Source organism: Chiloscyllium punctatum, chromosome 7 (assembly GCF_047496795.1).
Source record: "Chiloscyllium punctatum isolate Juve2018m chromosome 7, sChiPun1.3, whole genome shotgun sequence".
Classification (NCBI taxonomy): Eukaryota; Metazoa; Chordata; class Chondrichthyes; order Orectolobiformes; family Hemiscylliidae; genus Chiloscyllium; species Chiloscyllium punctatum.
Window position 1 is genome coordinate 85,630,370 of NC_092745.1, and position 18,988 is coordinate 85,649,357.

The 18,988-nt window shown below is 40.7% G+C and overlaps 1 protein-coding gene across 5 annotated transcripts in view; it reads left to right on the plus strand.

Moving 5' to 3' along the window:
- patj (PATJ crumbs cell polarity complex component) overlaps window positions 1-18,988 on the plus strand; it is a 390,366-nt gene that overhangs the window by 339,438 nt on the left and 31,940 nt on the right. For all 5 annotated transcript variants that reach the window (XM_072574241.1, XM_072574240.1, XM_072574242.1 and 2 more), the window contains 3 exons: window positions 3,768-3,915; window positions 5,928-6,014; window positions 17,111-17,225. In XM_072574241.1, the coding sequence (XP_072430342.1) occupies window positions 3,768-3,915; window positions 5,928-6,014; window positions 17,111-17,225 (350 nt within the window). The remainder of the gene's footprint in view (window positions 1-3,767; window positions 3,916-5,927; window positions 6,015-17,110; window positions 17,226-18,988) is intronic.

The following is an 18,988-nucleotide window of genomic DNA, read 5'->3' on the forward strand; positions in this document are numbered from 1 at the left end:
TCCATGCCCCTCATAATTTTGTAAACCTCTACAAGGTCACCCGTCAGCCTCCGACGCTCCAGGGAAAACAGCCCCAGCCTCTTCAGCCTCTCCCTATAGCTCAAATCCTCCAATCCTGGCAACATCCTTGTAAATCTTCTCTGAACCCTTTCAAGTTTCACAACATCTTTCTGATAGGAAGGAGACCAGAATTGCACACAATATTCCAACAGTGGTCTAACCAATGTCCTGTACAGTTGCAACATGACCTCCCAACTCCTGTACTCAATACTCTGACCAATAAAGGAAAGCATACCAAATGCTTCCTTCACTATACTATCTACCTGTGACTCCACTTTCAAGGATCTGTGAACCTGCACTCCAAGGTCTCTTTGTTCAGCAACACCCCCTAGGACCTTACCATTAAGTGCATAAGTCCTGCTAAGATTTGCTTTCCCAAAATGCAGCACCTCGCATTTATCTGAATTAAACTCCATCTTTCACTTCTCAGCTCATTGGCCCATCTGGTCAAGATCCGATTGTAATCTGAGGTAACCCTCTTCACTGTCCACTACATCTTCAAGAAGGGCAGTAGAGATGACCCAGGTAATTATAGACCAGTGAGCCTTACTTCTGCCGTAGGAAAGGTTTTGGAAATGATTATGAGAGATAAGATTTATAATCATCTAGCAAGCAACAGTTTGATTTCAGATAGTCAACATAGTTTCGTCAAGTGCAGGTCGTGTCTCACAAACATCATTGAGTTTTTTGAGAAGGTGACCAAGCATGTAGATGAGGGTCGGGCAATTGACATGGTATACATGAACTTCAGTAAAGCCTTTGATAAGGTTCTACATGGTAAACTGTCAGAGACAATGCAGAGGCATAGGATTGAGGGTGATTTAGCAGTTTGGATTAAAAATTGGCTTTCTGGTGATTGATGGAAAATACTCAGCCTGGAGTCCGGTTACTACTGGTATGCAAAAGAATCTGTTCTGAGACCACTACTGTTTGTCATTTTTTAAAATGACTTCGACGCAGGCATAGGTGGATGGATTAGTAAATTTGCAGATGACACTAAAATCGGTGGAGTAGTGGACAGTTTGGAAGAATGTTACAGGTTGCAGGGGGACTTGGATAAATTGCAGAATTGGACTGAGAGGTGGCAAATGGAGTTCACTGCAGCTAAATGTGAGGTGATGTACTTTGGGAAGAATAACAGGAAGGCAGAGTACTGGGTCAATGGAAAGATTATTGATCGTGTGGATGTGCAGAGTGATCTTGGAGTCCATGTACATAGATCCCTGAAAGTTGCCACCCAGGTTGATAGTGCTGTTAAGAAGGCAAACGGTGCGTTAGGTTTCATAGAGGGATTGAGTTCGGAGCCGCAATATCATGCTGCAACTGTACAGAATGCTAGTGCGGCCACATTTGGAATATTGTGTACAATTCTGGTCACCATATTTCGGGAAGGATGTGGAAGTATTGGAAAAGGTGCAGAGGAGATTTACCAGGATGGTGCCTGGTCTGGAGGGAAGGTCTTAGGAGGAAAGGCTGAAAGACTTGGGTTCTCATTGGAAAGAAGAAGGCTAAGGGGGGATTTGATAGAGACATACAAGATGATCAGAGGATTAGATAGGGTAGACAGTGAAAGTCTTTTTCCAAGGATGATGACATCAGCTTGTACAAAGGGGCATAGCTCCAAATGGAGGGGTGATAGATTTAAGACAGATGTCAGAGGCAGGTTCTTTACTCAGAGAGTGGTAAGGGCGTGGAATGCCCTGCCTGCCAATGTAGGTAACTCAGCCACATTAAGGAGATTTAAACAATCCTTGGGCAAGTACGTGGATGATGATGGGATTGTGTAGGAGGACGAGCTGAGAATAGTTCACAGGTCGGCGCAACATCGAGGGCCGAAAGGCTTGTTCTATGTTCTATGTTTTAAGCTGCTTGAATGTTGTTGGAGCTGGACCCATCCAGGCAAGTGGAGAGTATTCAATCACACTCCTGATTTATGTCTTGTCGATGCTTTGGGAAGTCAGTGGATGCTGCATTATTCCTCGCCTCTCACCTGCTGTTGTAACCGCTGCGTTTATATGGCGAGTCCAATTCAGTTGCATTTCACCTGCACATCCTCTAACTTGACTTATTGCATCCATTGCTCCTCATGTGGTCCCCTCTACATTGGAGCGACCGAGCTCAGACTCAGAGACCGGTTCAGGGAACATCTATGGCCTGAACGCTCTAGTCAACCCCACCTTCCTGTTGTCAGCCGTTGCAACTCCCCGCTCCCACTAGAGGGCATAGGTTTAGGGTGAGGGGAAAGGAACCGAAGGGGCAACCTGTTCACGCGGAGTGTAGTGTGTGTATGGAATGAGCCATCAAGGGAAGTGGTGGAGGCCGGTGCAATTACAACATTTAAAAGAAATCTGGATGAGTATATGAATAGGAAGGTTTTAGAGGGATATGGGCCAAGTGCTGGCAAATGGCACTAGATTAACTTAGAATATCTGGTCAGCGTGGACGAGTTGGACCGAGGGGCCTGTTTCTGTGCTGTACGTCTCTTAGATTCTATGACTCTTCTTAACCTTCTTCTCTCAAAGGGGAGCAGTTGCAAGGTCTTCACTCTCTCCTTACAACTGAGGTAATTGGCTTATCCAAACTTATGTTAGTTGGGGCATAGTACAGTAGATTCAAGTTCTGTTTTCTTAGTTTAAATTAATCCTACAAGAATTGCTTATACTGCGTAATTAAGTTAAATGAATGAACTCCTGCAACTGAATGCTTAATTCACTGAAATTTAGGAACAGGCTATGGATGACGGTTTTGGAAGATGGGGTGTACAGTCTAAGTTTTAAATAATGTTTGTTATGGAGAGTTTTGAGAAAGTTGATACAATTTGCTTTGATATTTATGATAAAATTAGTTAAAATATTGCCCCAAAATTATCTTTCAAAAATATTATTAATAGAAATAATACATTTGTACACTTATAAGCTCTAACAAATGAGATTATGGAAATGGGAGGATTAATATGCCACCGAAGTAGGTGGTGAGGAGAGTCCAGATAGTTTTCCTTGAGGAGATGTTGAACATTAGGTTCTCTTGCTTGCATCCTTGTACCAAATACCATCTGCTCAGTTTGAGTAAAAGCTCAAACACAGGATTGGAAGTAGTTTTCCTGCTCACCCTGAGGAAATTGTAAAAGGAAATCAAAAGTAGCATTGCAGTAATTGCTGCTTTGCAAGATGAGGAACAGATTAGATTCAAGGTATAATGCTGCACCTATTTATTCCTGGTACAGCACCTCAGTCTCCAACTGTGTTTATTGGAAATGGTCACGGAGACTGATCCACTTTTAACCATGAAAGGTATGAGAAACAATCAGTTAGAAATTAGGATCAAAACCTTTTGCTGTTTGAGCACAAGATATCCTACTGAAAATGTGGGATTGCATATCAGATTTATGATGCAGTAATGACCATTTAACCCAATCAGTCAATGCTCAAATTTACATTCCACTCGAGTCTACTGCTATTATTGCTTATCTCAATCTATCATTGCAAGACTCGATTTCCTTAGTTCTCATGTACTTGTCAACCTTCCTTTTGAATGTGTCCATCCTATTTTCTTGCTTTCAAAGTTATAGTTCAGATATGTTTAATAAGGTTGAATTATTGAAATATTTTACATATTATCAGTATTACATAGTGTTATGTCCACGTGTTTTATAAAATATTCTGTGAAATTATTAGCATTAATTAACTGAATTGTAAATACGTCAACAGGAATGGCACAGGGGTATTTATCTCAGATGTTGTTAAAGGTGGAGCTGCTGAACTTGATGGCAGACTCATGCAAGGTGACCAAATCTTGTCAGTAAATGGAGAGGATGTACGGAATGCTTCTCAGGAGACCGTGGCAATGATACTTAAGGTAAACTTGGATTAACTGCATTAAAACCATTTTTTAAAAAGTCTCTTGCCCTTACCAATACGATCTTGTACGTATACCACTAACTGAGGCATGGATGCATGCCCAATTCAACATGAATATCAGAACGTTTCTGTCTGAGTTGCCCTGCTCCCCCACAATTTTCATTACATTGATCTCACTGAGAAACTCATCACTGAAACAAATGGAAGGGTGCACACAAAATATACCAGGAAAAAATTAAGTCTTGTATATTCCAGATAAAGTTCCTCGTTAACATAACATATCTAGTAAATCTTAATTATATCCAACAATCACGTTGACACACAAAATTACTCTTTTCAACTGTAGGACTAATTCCTGCAGATTTTAATTAATGTTGAAGCTTTTAAAAATTGAAACATTTGAAGACTATTTTAGCTTTTCTTCTATCTCTTTTATCTTTATTTTTACTTCCAACTTTTCCTGGTTTACTTCCTGTGTATTATTTGGTATGAAGCTAACCATCCTAATTCACATTTCCTGGTTGAGCTGTCACAGGGGTTGGATTAGCTCTCTTATGAAAATGGACTTTGGAATTTCCGTACATGATTAACCTGCAATCTTTCATTTCATTGCACCCACGTTTTAAATTTGTGTTGCCTGCTGCCTTAAATGATCCGTGTGTGAATTCAACACTACCATGCCATTCATTAGAGGCCCAGTATTGTGAGGGATGCACTGTGCAATAAAGGCACACTGTTCCTCTCGAAGATGAGGAGCATTGTAGCTGCAAGAAATGGTAGGCTTTTACTGAAACATGAATCTGGGCTCTGATATTTTGAGAAATGGCTATCCGTGACAGAGAGCAAGCACTAAAGTTGAACTCTCTGACATGTAGTCCATGTGAGTGAATTAAATACTATTTTACCATCTACACCATTAGTCTCATTCACTACTTGTTCGATTCACTACAGTCTAATTACCCAACTAACATTGATCCTTTTTAAACAGCATTCAACCCTTCAACTTATACTCCGCCCTCATGCTCTTAGCTTCATACAATCTTGAAGACACCTCATGCCACAACACACTGCTCATACATACTGACTGCTGTTCAACGTGGCAACCACATCCTTGTCATTGTCCTTATATAGCAATAATAGCTGCCTCCATTGGCAGATTTTAATGGCAACCATTTTTATAAAGCAAAGACATTTCAAACATTGCTCCTCACTGAAACTGAGGCAAGAGAATTGAATCCTAAAATCAGCTAAATGTAATTGATCTCTGACTGAGAATCTTTCTGTGGGCATTCTTCATTATCCCAGTAGTTGGGCATACACACTCCCTGCAAATTATTCAAACATGGGTAAGCTGCAAAGTCATTAATAATTGCACTTGGAGTTGGAAGAAATCATGGTACAAATAACCTGAAAGTAGTTCCTGATCCTTTAAATAGCAATATGGAATGGGATGAGGGTGGGTAGACTTTACCATTATGTTCAGCTGTATAAAGTTAAGATAGTGCTGGGAACTGCTGTTGCAAACCAGCAAAATTGACTGTGATCAATATCATTTCATATTGATACCAGTCTTAATATGCTGCTACCAATCATCATTGGGCTTTGGCTCTTAAACTGCTTCCTGTGCAGTTCTCATTGAAAGTACAGGTATGTACATACATCTTTGTCCTGGTAGATGTTGATAGAGGGCACAGGCTCAAATTGTTTTAAATCACATAAGCCTCCAATGCAAAAGCCCACGGAAGTCTGTGGACAAGTGTAGGTCTAAGAGTAACTTGCCTATTTGTTTGCTGCTGTCTGAAAAACCAGGCTATTGGTAATACTCAGTCACACTGCAACATTTTCTTACATTTGAGGAAAGAATATTATGCATTTGAAATTACTGTTTCCAACACAAGCTCTTAGTGTGCAGGACAGCCTAATAAAAGTGTACAAAGGAAACATTGGACTGTGAGCATTTTTTCTGCTTTTAAATTTTTGGCTCATGTAAATATGATTGATCTTTTGCAGTGTGCCCAAGGATTGGTTCAGTTGGAAGTCGGTCGCCTGAGGGCAGGATCATGGATTTCATCAAGGAGAATATCACACGGCAGTAAGGTCAGGAATTTCTGTTTCTCAAACACCATTGTCTACTTCCTGATGGGTTTTTTGTTCTGAAAGGTATTCATAATTTTGAACTTTGTGTCATGCCAATAATATTTTGATTGAAATAATGCTTCTTAGACAACACTCTTTGCAGTTCATATAAGTAAATAAAATCTCATTAAAGAGTTACTGTTTATCTGTAGCATTCTCATATGCTCCCTAATGGCATATGACATATGAACACATTTGGGAACGGGTCACATAGGGAAGTAGATGGTGACATCTTGCAAAATATCCATATTACAGAGGAGGAAGTGCTGGATGTCTTGAAACACATAAAAGTGGATAAATCCCCAGGACCTGATCAGGTGTACCCTAGAACTCTCTGGGGGAGGTTAGAGAAGTGATTGCTGGACCTCTTGCTGAGATATTTGTATTATCGATAGTCACAGATGAGGTGCCGGAAGACTGGAGGTTGGCTAACGTGGTGTCACTGTTTAAGAAGGGTGGTAAAGACAAGCCAGGGAACTATAGACCAGTGAGCCTGACGTCGGTGGTGGGCAAGTTGTTGGAGGGAATCCTGAGGGACAGGATGTACATGTATTTCGAAAGGCAAGGACTGATTAGGGACAGTCAACATGGTTTTGTGCATGGGAAATCATGTCTCACAAACTTGACTGAGTTTTTTGAAGAAGTAACAAAGAGGATTGATGAGGGCAGAACGGTAGATGTGATCTATATGGACTTCAGTAAGGCGTTCAACAAGGTTCCCCATGGGAGACTGATTAGCAAGGTTAGATCTCACGGAATAAAGGGAGAACTAGCCATTTGGATACAGAACGGTCGGAAAGGTAGAAGACAGAGGGTGGTGGTGGAGGGTTGTTTTTCAGACTGGAGGCCTGTGACCAGTGGAGTGCCAAAAGGATGGGTGCTGGGTCCTCTACTTTTTGTCATTTACATAAATGATTTGGATGTGAACATAAGAGATACAGTTAGTAAGTTTGCCGATGACACCAAAATTGGAGGTGTAATGGACAGCGAAGAGGGTTACCTCAGATTACAACAGGATCTTGACCAGATGGGCCAATGAGCTGAGAAGTGGCAGATGGAGTTTAATTCAGATAAATGCAAGGTGCCGCATTTTGGGAAAGCAAATCTTAGCAGGACTTATACACTTAACGGTAAGGTCCTAGGGAGTGTTGCTGAACAAAAAGACCTTGGAGTGCAGGTTCATAGCTCCTTGAAAGTGGAGTCACAGGTAGATAGGATAGCGAAGAAGGCATTTGGTATGCTTTCCTTTATTGGTCAGAGTATTGAGTACAGGATTTGGGAGGTCATGTTGTGACTGTACAGGACATTGGTTAAGCCACTGTTGGAATATTGTGTGCAATTCTGGTCTCCTTCCTATCGGAAAGATGTTGTGAAACTTGAAAGGGTTCAGAAAAGGTGTACAAAGATGTTGCCAGGGTTGGAGGATTTGAGCTATAGGGAGAGGCTGAAGAGGCTGGGGCTGTTTTCCCTGGATGTCGGAGGCTGAGGGGTGACGTTATAGAGGTTTATAAAATTATGAGGGGCATAGATAGGGTAAATAGGCAAAGTCTATTCCCTGTGGTCGGGGAGTCCAGAACTAGAGGGCACAGGTTTAGGGTGAGAGGGGAAAGATATAAAAGAGACCTAAGGGACAACTTTTTCACACAGAGGGTGGTACGTATATGGAATGAGCTGCCAGAGGATGTGGTGGAGGCTGGTACAATTGCAACATTTAAGAGGCATTTGGATGGGTGTATGAATAGGTAGGGTTTGGAGGGATATTGGCCGGGTGCTGGCAGGTGGGGCTAGATTGGGTTGGGATGTGTGGTCGGCATGGACGTGTATGACCGAAGGGTCTGTTTCCATGCTGACATCTCTATGACTCTATGATGTGTCGTGCCACAGCTCGATTTTCCTTTGTTATGGCTTGAAATATCAATCATCAAAACCACTTTTAACTGTGTTTAGTTGCTGTAATTTCCTTTAAATTTGTGCTGTGGGTAAATCACCACAAGTTACCTTTAATTCAGCAACTTGTTAAGAAATCTTGTTAAGACAAACAAATACTAAAACGATGGTTTAAACGTTATTGTATGTTGCAACGAAATTAAGACCCCTCAAGCAACTAAGTTAAGCCTCACAACAGAATGTGGCTATTACATAATTAATGATGGAATCTGGCCAGGATTTCAACCAACAGTAGTCTGTCTCTGGAGGTATCCAGGGTTGAAGCCTTGGACAGTGTTGTTCTTTGAAATTCTGCTAAGGATTGAGTTCTAGTGTTTGATTCTTACACCGATTTTCATTCTTCAAATTTGTGATGTGATATATTGATGATTCTTTAAGTTCTTATATTCAAATTATTGCAAGTCTGCAGCTTGCCTTCTGATCAGAAGTAGCTTCTTTGTTCCTTGTTACATTTTGCATTGAGTGTCTGCTTGAAGGTACAGCTTTCCTGTGATTAATATCTTAAATTTTTCTGCAAGGCAGCTCTGGTCCTTTGTGGCAATAAAGCATCTAGTTTATTAATGGATGTCAAAGCAGCTTCTCAAGTGTGGTGCTAGGAAAGCACAGTGGGTCAGGCAGTGTCCGAGGAGCAGGACAATTGACGTTTCAGGCATAAGCCCTCCATCAGGAATGAGAAGCTTATGCCCGAAATATTGATTCTCCTGCTCCTTAGCTTTGGCCTGACCTGCTGTGCTTTTCCAGAGCCATACTCTCAATTCTGATCTCCAGCATCTGCAGTCCTCACTTTCTCAAAGCAGCTTCTAGCTCCTTCCGAAAATCCACAAACAGGGCTGCCTTGGCAGATCCATTGTTTCAACCTGTTCCTACCCCATGGAACTCAGTTTTTTCACTCCTGATCCAGTCTCTGCCCACATAGGGCCGTGATTCCTCTGACACTTCATACCAGTTTTGGAATTTCCAGTTTGCAAGTTCCAGCCACCTTTTCTTTACCATGGACAGGCAATCCTTTTATATGTCTGTCCCCACCAGGATGATCTCAGGGCTCTCTGCTTTTTCCCGGAGCAAAGGCCTGTGCTATTCCCACCCCCCCACCTTGCTCTGCTGTTGGCCGAGCTCATCCTCATCCTGAACAACTTCTCTTTTAACTCCTCTCGCTTTCTTCAGGTCAGAGGGGTGGCCATGGTTACCCACATAGGCCCCAGTTATGCCTGTCTCTTCATGGAGTACATGTAATATTCTGGCCCCCACCCACAACTCTTTCTCTGGTGCTGCTTCTCTCTCTTGTCAAGAGTTGGAAAAGTTCATCGATTTCGCTTCCAATTTCCACCCTCCCCTCACTTTCACCTGGTCTGTCTCTGACTCCTCCCTTCCTTTCCTCAACATCTCTGTTTTGTTTCTTGGGATAGACTGCCCACTAATATCCACTATAGATCCACTGCCTCCCACAGCTGCCTGGACTATACATCCTCGTACCCTGTTTCCTGAGAAGACTCTCTTCCATTCTCCCAGTTCCTTCGTCTCCATCACACATGTTCCAATAAGGCCAACTTCGACAAACAAACCTCTGCAATGTCCACCTTCTTCCTCACCGAGGATTCCCCAGCACCGTTGTCGACAGGGATGTCAACCGGGTCCGACCCATCTCCACACTTCAGCCCTCACCCTCTCTCTTCCCTCCTGCAACAGCAATAGGGTTCCCCTTGTCCTTGCCTATCATCCCTCCAGCATCCAGAAGGTTTTCATTTCTGCCACCATCAGACACACATTCCCCTCCCCTCCCTTGTCCGCCTTCTGCAGGTGCTGTTACCGCCTGGACACCTTGGTCCACTTTTCCTTCACTCCCAACACCCGCCACAGCATCTTCCCCTGCAACCGCCGAAGATGTAGTACCTGCCCATTTACCTCCTCCCTCCTCAATTTCCAAAGGCCCAAATGTACCTTCCAGGTGAAACAGCATTTCACCTGCTCTTCTCACAACCTAGTCTACTGCATTCGCTGCTCATAATGTGGTCTCCTCTACATTGGGAAAACCAAGCATAGACTGGGTGACCGCTTCGCAGAACTTGAAGTTCTGCTTGGAAAAAACCACCCTGTGCTTCCAGTTGCCTACGACTTTAACACACCCTTCTGTTAGGCAAAAGTGAGGACTGCAGATGCTGGAGATCAGAGTCTAGATTAGAGTGGTGCTGGAAAAGCACAGCATATCAGGCAGCATCCAAGGATTAGGAAAATCGACGTTTTGGGCAAAAGCCCGTCATCAGGAATGAGCCTTCTGTTCCCTGGCCAACATCCCTGTCTCAGGTTTGCCGCAGTGTTCCAGCGAAGCTCAGCACAAGCTGGAAAAACAACACCTGATTTTCCATTTGGGGACCCTGCAGCCCTCTGAGTTCAATAATTTTAGGGCCTGAACTCCCCCATGTCCTAGCCCCCTACCACACAGACCAGGCTTTGTTTTAATCTGCCATTACACACTACCTATTGTTAGCCATTAACAGCTATTCACCCTCCCAGCCAAATCGTTATCCACTCCTTTGTCTGTCCAACTGTTCTTCTCCCTTTGGGCTCTATTCCTACCTAACATTTACTCCTTACCCCCTCCCCCACCCTAACTTCTACATAGAAAACAACATTTTTCCAGCTACCATCAGTTCTGAGGAAGGGTCACCAGACCTGAAGCATTAACTCTGATTTCTCTTCACAGATACTACCAGACCTGAGCTTTTCCAGCATTTCCTGTTTTTGCTTCTGATTTACAGCATCCGCAGATCTTTCAGTTTTTATCAAAGTAGTTTTGTCATTTCAACTCCGTTTTCCCAATCATGTCTAATCACTTTCAATTCCTGGATAAGTTTAATAGCTTATTCCTACAGAGTTACGGTTGTTTCTTTCTGTATGTAACAGTTTATCTTTAGTTGATTTCTTTCAAACCATGAACAATTATTAAAGTTCTGAAGTTTATAATATCACAATCTCTCTTCTTTGTTCATTATGTTTAATATGATGAACAAACACTAATATTTAGCCATTTTCTACCACATCGGTCCATATCCAAGCTGAATTGCTACACCATGCACTATTTAAAAATACACAAATTCGTTATGCAGTACAGATTTTTTCAAACCAATAATCAATAAATAAAGCACTGAATAATCAACAGTCAATAAATCACAAGTGTAATAAACTTGCACAATAAACATGCATCGAACGAACATAGAGTACTAAACACGCATTATGCTTCACCCATTACAGCTTTAAGCTTATCATTCTTAGAAGTGTAACAAGATGTGAAATAATACAAATCCATGTTGCTGAGTGTACATTACTTCCCCAATTCCAGATTTCATTCCACCAAGAGTATTCCTTAACATTTTTAATATCTGTCTTGATTCTCTGACTATACTGCTGAATTTTAACATGGGACCTGTGTGCTTTTCTCAAAAATCCCTTTACTTCATCCAAATATTCCCATTGTAAGGCAATATGGACCTTGTATTTTTGCCAATAAGACATAACCATTTCTCTAGTTGAGTTAGTCATGTCAAAAGTCACACGTTTTCTCCTCCTGATGTTAACCTATTCCATTGTTCCTATGTGCATGGGCATTTGATGTTAAATGCCAAATGCTGAATCAGTGATGGGAAAAGACAGGTTATGATAATCTCTGAAAGATGTTGTGACACAGTATTCTTCTTCACCGGTATATCCAACTCTGATTATGTTTTCTCGAGTGTAACGTAATATTTTGAGTACAGTAAACTGTTTAATTACCGCTGCACTCAAAACCACATGTGGCTTGTCCAGTTGTGTAAATGGAATAGGGACAAACAATAGTCTTATCAGTCTGTTGGCATTCCTTAAGTGCTGTCCCTACAAGTCTCCCTCCTTTTCTACAGCATAAGGTAAAAACCCCTTTTCTCTCATCTAGAGATTTTATTTAAAGTCCCTGTCCTGACAATTAATTTCCTTAATTTAATGTCACTAACACAGGTAGTACCTTCTACTTTTTTCATTGATTTACATTTTCCCTGTACCGATCGAACATCCATTTGCTGTATATATGACACAAAGGTACATTTCCTGCTTCCTTTATTAACTTGTTGATCAAACCGGCATGTGATTCTAAGATGTCAGCAATACAGAATGCAGTGCTGTTTGTGGTGTCCCCTGCCTAGCTACTAAATTTCGTGTTATAATTCATCCCAGCCAGTTGACCTTTACCTTAAGAAATTAATTGATTTAATAGATCACTTATAACACTGATGCCTAGACCATTAACTATAGAACTACCTGCACCAGACATGCCTGCATCATTTCCTATCAATTGTATGCATTTCTTGTTTTTTCCTTTGATTGTATAGCCTTCTTGAGTAAACAATGTCTTGACCAATTCCTTATAAATGCTAGGTAAAGGATTTGGACAAGCTGATAATAACTGAATACCTGAGAGATTCAGAATAACTAGTACCAGGTCATTTTGGACATATTCATACAACACTTTACCCGTACTTTGGTAACTATCCCTCCTCTGGGTCCTCCTCTTCTTACAGGACACACTGCAAAATGTTCAGTCACTTCTGATATAAGTGAAAGTGTGATCTAAAGTTCTGTGCATATCATCAGCGTAAATAGAGTCATAGAGTCACAGAGATGCACAGCATGGAAACAGACCCTTCGGTCCACTCGTTCATGCCAACCAGATATCCTAAATTAATCTAATCCCATTTACGAGCCCTTGGTCCCTATCCGTCCAAACCCTTCCTATTCATGTACCTATCCAGATGCCTATTAAATGTTGTAATTTTACCAACTTTCTCCACTTCCTCTGGCAACTCATTCCATACATGGACCACCCTTTGCATGAAAAAGTTGCCCCTTAGGTCCTTTTAAAACTTTGCCCTCTCACCTTAAACCTATGCCCTCTATTTCTGTACTCCTCCAACCCAGGGAAAAGATCTTTTCTATTCACCCTATCCATGCCCATCATGATTTTACAAACCTCTGTAACATCACCGCTCAGCCTCCAACACTCTCGGTAAAATAGCCCCAGCTTATTCAGCCTCTCCCTATAGCTCAAACCCTCCAACCCTGGGAACATCCTTGGAGATCTTTTCTGAACCCTTTCAAGTTTCACAACATCCTTGGATTTGACTTCTGTGTTGCATGTAAAATTAACGCATGCAGTTGTGGGTAGAAGTGTCTCCCAATGCTGTTGGTCTGCACATCTGTGTTTGGTTACGTATACACACCATGTCCACTTCCACTGAACATTGGGTCCAGATGACTGACTCCATCTTCACTTGCAAAACCAGCATTATTTTTTCCAGTCATCAGCTTGATAGTTTATCTAGAACTCAAAAACAAAAGATCAAGGTAGTTCCTGCTCTTTCTTACAGTTTCAGTTTACACAGATCTTTCATTTGAATTTTATCCCTCTAAAATTTGTACTCACCAGGCTTGTTACCTGTGAAATGTTGTAAACAGATACTTCAACCAACATATTACGCAAAACACGTTTACCTCGGGCCCTCTTACTTTATCAGTCAAACAAAGGACGGCAATTCAAACTTAATTTTATTCCCCTTTGCTCTCTGTCTCAGGTTTGTCACAGGGATATTGAAATCAATTGAGGTCGGGGTCTGACTTTCAGTTAATTCCAGTTCTAGTTCCTCGTAGTCTAAGGTGTATCAGACATCATACCTCTCTGACACTCCAGGAAATAGGTCTTGCTCTTTTTTGGTCGACTCCAGAGTTTACCTACACCCTTAACTAACCTAGCTTTCAAATTCTGTATCACCTTTCAAAACACCTGGGTTTATGACCTCATTACTGATCGATTCCTGAATCATCATTTATGTCGTTAGATTTTCATGAAATCTTTATCTTTACTTTGGCTTTGTAGCAGACGGGTTCAGTTGGATACAGGGGACCTTTATCCAAGTTTGGCAGAGGGGTGCCGGTGAGGATCATAATCATATTCCCTCCCCTGATCTGAATAGTATATGGCTTCACCCTCAACCAAACCCTAATCAGGATCACTCCTTTTATTCCCTAATTTTTGTCCAGGTCCCAGAGCACAGAGAAATCGTCTGGCTGGAAAGCTGGGACTTCAAGGTATCAATCTCTTGTTGGAATTTAGAATAGTCAGCATTTTGCACTTGTTGCTCAAGCTGTGCTTAATGCAGTACTTTAAATGCTGCCTAGAGATCTTTACATTTACTTTCAGAGTCTTATTTTCTGACTCCTCAACCTGGCTGCCTCCTTTTCGGCATTTCTATTCAAAATCTCTAATTGACTTTGATCATTTGAGAGGTAGACTGTCTTCTCCTGGGATTTATCCTTTCCCTTTAACTCTGTGTACCCCAACTGGTAAACAGCCCTTTCCTTACTGACAGTCTGTAAGCTATCAAGTTTCTGCTTTAGATCTGCATACTCTGACTTCAACTCACTTACCTCAGCAGTTCTCTTCTTTAATAAATACTTCACCTACCAAGTTTTTTCAAAAGCAAATTCCTATTGACTCATTCTGTTTGGGTATATGCATTCCCACAGACGTTCTGGCTGACTCTGGCAAATGATCTAAAGCCCCAATGCTCGTAACGTTTTAAGCGTCCCAATAATTCTATCCATTTTGACAATTTCTTCTTCAAATATTCCTCCGTCATTCAGGTTGATTGTCTACCATGATTTCAAAACTAAGTTCCAATGCCAGATTCAATAATGCAAAAATATAAATGTGCCAATTAAATCAGAAAATTATTGCCTGTGTCCTCATTCACCCTTTTGAATTCTTTGCCATTACATAGGGCAACGGCCCTCTCAATTCAGACTCCAGCAGGATTTCTGAGAATACAAGACTGGTAAGTTTGACTTTGGAGCAACTAAAAGTACTTATTGAAGCCCTCCCAGGGAAGCAATTGTTGTGAGTAAATTACAAGTTATCTTTAATTTGGCTATTTATTATGAAATCTCACAGACAATCAAGTACTGAAACAACGATTTAAACTTTCTTGCGTGTAGCAACCAAAATAAGACCCCTCAAGTAAGCAAGTTAGTCTCACAGCCCAATTTGGCTCATGCACAATTAATCATGGAATCTGGCCAGGATTTCAACTAACAGTGGTCTGTCTCTAGAAGTGTCCAAGGTTCAGTCATTGTACAGTATTGTTCTTTGAAGTTCTGCTAAGGGTGGACTTCTGGTGTTTGATTCTTGTGCACATTTTCATCCTTCAGATCTGTGATGTGATACTTTGATGATTCTATAAGTTCTATCATCCAAATTACTGCAAGTCTGCAACTTGCCTTCTTAACAAAAGTAGTTTCTTTGTTTCTTGTTACATTTGGCATTGACTGTTCAAAGACAGAGCTTTTCTGTGATTAACTCCTTAAATTCTTCTGCAGCGCAATCCTTGTCCTTTGTGACAATAAAGCATCCAATTTATCAAGCAGGTATCAAAGCAGTTTTATTCATGTCATTTCAACTCCCTGTTCTCCTAGTCGTGGCTAGTTGCTTTCAATTCCTATATAAGTTTGTCCTTGTCCTATTAATAATTTTTTTTTCCAGATAGAGTTACAGGTGCTTCTTCGTGTGTGTAACAGTTTATCATTTGTTGATTCCTTAATTCCATGAACAGTTATTAAAGTTCTGAACTTTATAATATCACATGTGGAACAAATCCTCCTTCTCTATACCTCAGTTCTTGTGCATGCAACTTCACCTTTAATTGATGCAACTACATTTTGTTTAAGATTACAATATCAGGGTTATAGTTGTCATCCTTAACTTAAAATGACTATGGCTTTACTCTGAATGTTCATATTGATATCAGACCCTTTTCAAGGAGATAATATTCTCATTGCATCTTTTCAAATCTCCATGTAATTTTAAATACATATTTAGATTTTGTTTATTTAGAAAATATTTGTATTTTTTAAAAAATCTGTTAATACATATGAATGGTAACAATATGCAATTACATTTGATAAAATCATCATTTTGTAAACTCAAAGTATCGAATGTTGAAGTTACATAAAAGCAAATATTTGTGGCTTCAAATATTAAATTGGTAGATTAATTTAAAAATCTGAATGACGAACTAATTAGCACTTTGATAAATCACTATAAAATGATTTGGGGACAAGACTTATTGGTGATAATTATTTCCAATTGGAATTTTTATTCATATCATTTGTTTCCTGATTGTAGTGATTTTATCACAGCATAATTTTTAAATTATGTTTCTATAATCTTGTATAATGTGATAACCATGAATAATAGAAGCAGAATTAGGCCATTCAGCCCATCAAGTCTGTGACTATTCAATCATGGCTGAAATGTTTCTCTACCCCATTTTCCTACCTTTTCCATCAGGAAACTATCTATCTCTCTCTTAAATATACTCAGTGACTTGTTTCTCAGCAGTCCTTTGCGATAATGAGTTCCACAGGTTCACCACCTTCCGGCAGAAAATGGTTTATATTATAATATCAAGCTGTTTCTCCTTTAAATGCTGATTAACCCTTATGAATTTACACCATTTGCTATTTTTATTTCAGATTTCCCATACTTTCTTTCTCACTTAATTGTCACTACTTAAATCAGAATGGGGCATTAGTGAGTGATTGGAGAGGAGAGAAAGAACAAAATGACAAAGTTAGTGACTGTTAAGCTAGAAATATTTGTTAATCCACACATCCAGCAACTACATTGAGCTAACACAAGAACAATACATGATTTGGAGATGCCTGTGTGGACTGGCGTGTACAAGGTTAAAAATCACACAACACCAGGTTATAGACCAACAGGTTTAATTGAAAGCACTAGCTTTCGGAGCACTGCTCCTTCCTGATGAAGGAGCAATGCTCTGAAAGCTATGCTTCCAATTAAATCTGAAGAACAATACAGTTTAGTTGGTCATACAGAACTGAAGATAAACTTGACCTACATTGTTCAGTTCCCAGTGAGCAACCCAAAAAATGAGACTAAAACTGTAAACAGGGTTAGATATACCTTTGATTTGAATTAGCACAGCCTTTTGCCCTCATAATTATTTCCTCTTAATTTTAAATTGGAGAAATTTGATTAATTAGATCTTATTTTGCCTTTAAACTAGATGAGCCAAGTAAGTGCTATCAGTAATCCTCCTCCTTTTGGAGCTGCTGTAACCACTTCACAAAATGTTACTAGCAGCAAGAAGATTTCAGCTGATACCTCACAAAGAAACTCAGGTAAATGTCAGAATTAGTACAGTTTTTGCTGGTTTTCTGTAGCTGTATTCTTTTCAAACACACTTTGCTGATGACATTGAGGAAATTTTCACCTTTAATCATCTAAGCGATTGTAGAACAGGTGGATAATCCATTCTGCCAGTTAGCCATATAGAAGGTTGAGGTAAGAATGATTCCATTGTTCTCCTGTATCTTTCAATATAAATTTAAACTTGCAATAGAAAGTAGAGTTCGCAAAACTTTATTGTCATCTGTATTGTTATTTTAATGTTTGCATTTTGTTCTTCAATTAAGCAGTGTCTGAATTCCACAAGTACTTCCAGAATGTAGACATGATATCACTTTAATAGTTATAAATGTAACTGATTTGAAAATTAATGCAACTAATTTGAAGAGAACAATGAGCATAAACCATTCAGCCAGCAATCATTCAACAGAATGGGCTGAATTTTCCCAGCCCTGAAATGATGTGAGTAATGGTGATTCAGCTGGGAAAATGTGGCAAGTTTTGGGAAAATTTCGGTTCTTGACATCAAGAAAGGACCCAGTTTTGAACAGCAAAATGAGAATCTAATTAGCGAGTGGTGAGAGGCCAATTTGCATGCATTTATATCCCATTGGTGCCTAGAGTCATGTAGTCATAGAGATGTACAGCATGGAAACAGACCCTTCGGTCCCACCCATCCATGCCGACCAGACATCCCAACCCAATCTAGTCCCACCTGCCAGCACCCGGCCCACATCCCTCCAAACCCGTAGTTGCCCCGTAGGTCTCTTTTTATATCTTTCCCCTCTCACCCTAAATCTATGCCCTCTAATTCTGGACTCCCCCACCCCAGGGAAAAGACTTTGTCTATGTTCAAATGCAGCAAGACCTGGACTTTAAAAGGCTTGGGCTAAAAAGTGCCAAGAAACGTTGGTGTCACACAAAATGTCAGGCAATGACCATCTCCAGTAAGAGTTAATCTGACCATTACCACTCGACATTCAATGGCATTACCATCACTGAGACCCCTACTATCAACATGCTGATGGTTCTTATTGACCAGAAACTGAACTGAGTAGCCATATAAATATTGTTGCTACAGGAGCAGGTCAGAGGCTAGGAGTCCTGCAGTTTATAACACACCTCCTGACTCCCCAAAGCCTTGCCTACCATCTACAAAGCATAAGTCAGAAGTGTGATGGGATACTCCCCACTTGCCTGGAAGAGTACAACTCCAAAAACACTCAAGAAGCTTGATTCCATCAGGACAAAGCAGTCTGTTTGATTAGCACTGCATTCACAAACATCTACTCCCTCTACTACCGACACTTAGTACCAGCAGTATATAGCAGCGACAAGATGAACCTCAAAAATTCACAAAGGCTCCTTAAACAGCATCTTCCAAATCAATGACCCTTCCTTTAAGAAGGAGAAAGGCAGCAGATACAAGGGAATGCTACCACCTGCAAGTTTCCCTCCAAGCCACTCACGATCCTGACTTGGAATTTTGAACTGCAGCAGTTCAATAAGGCAGCTCATAAGGCAACTAGAGTGGCCCATTTTAATCTGATCAGGGAGTTATGGTGCATCTGTCAGAGAGCTTAGAATTCAGTTAGGAGCCCAGTTTTTCATTAGTTGGGGCTGTCTCTCTCCAAATCAGTTGGAGAGGTGGGCCACAGTCAGCCTAGGGGTCTATCCATGACAAATCAAGGGGAGGGGGATGGGTTATTGGTGATCACTGGTATGGTACGGTGCTGGTGATCTCAGTTCCAAGGAT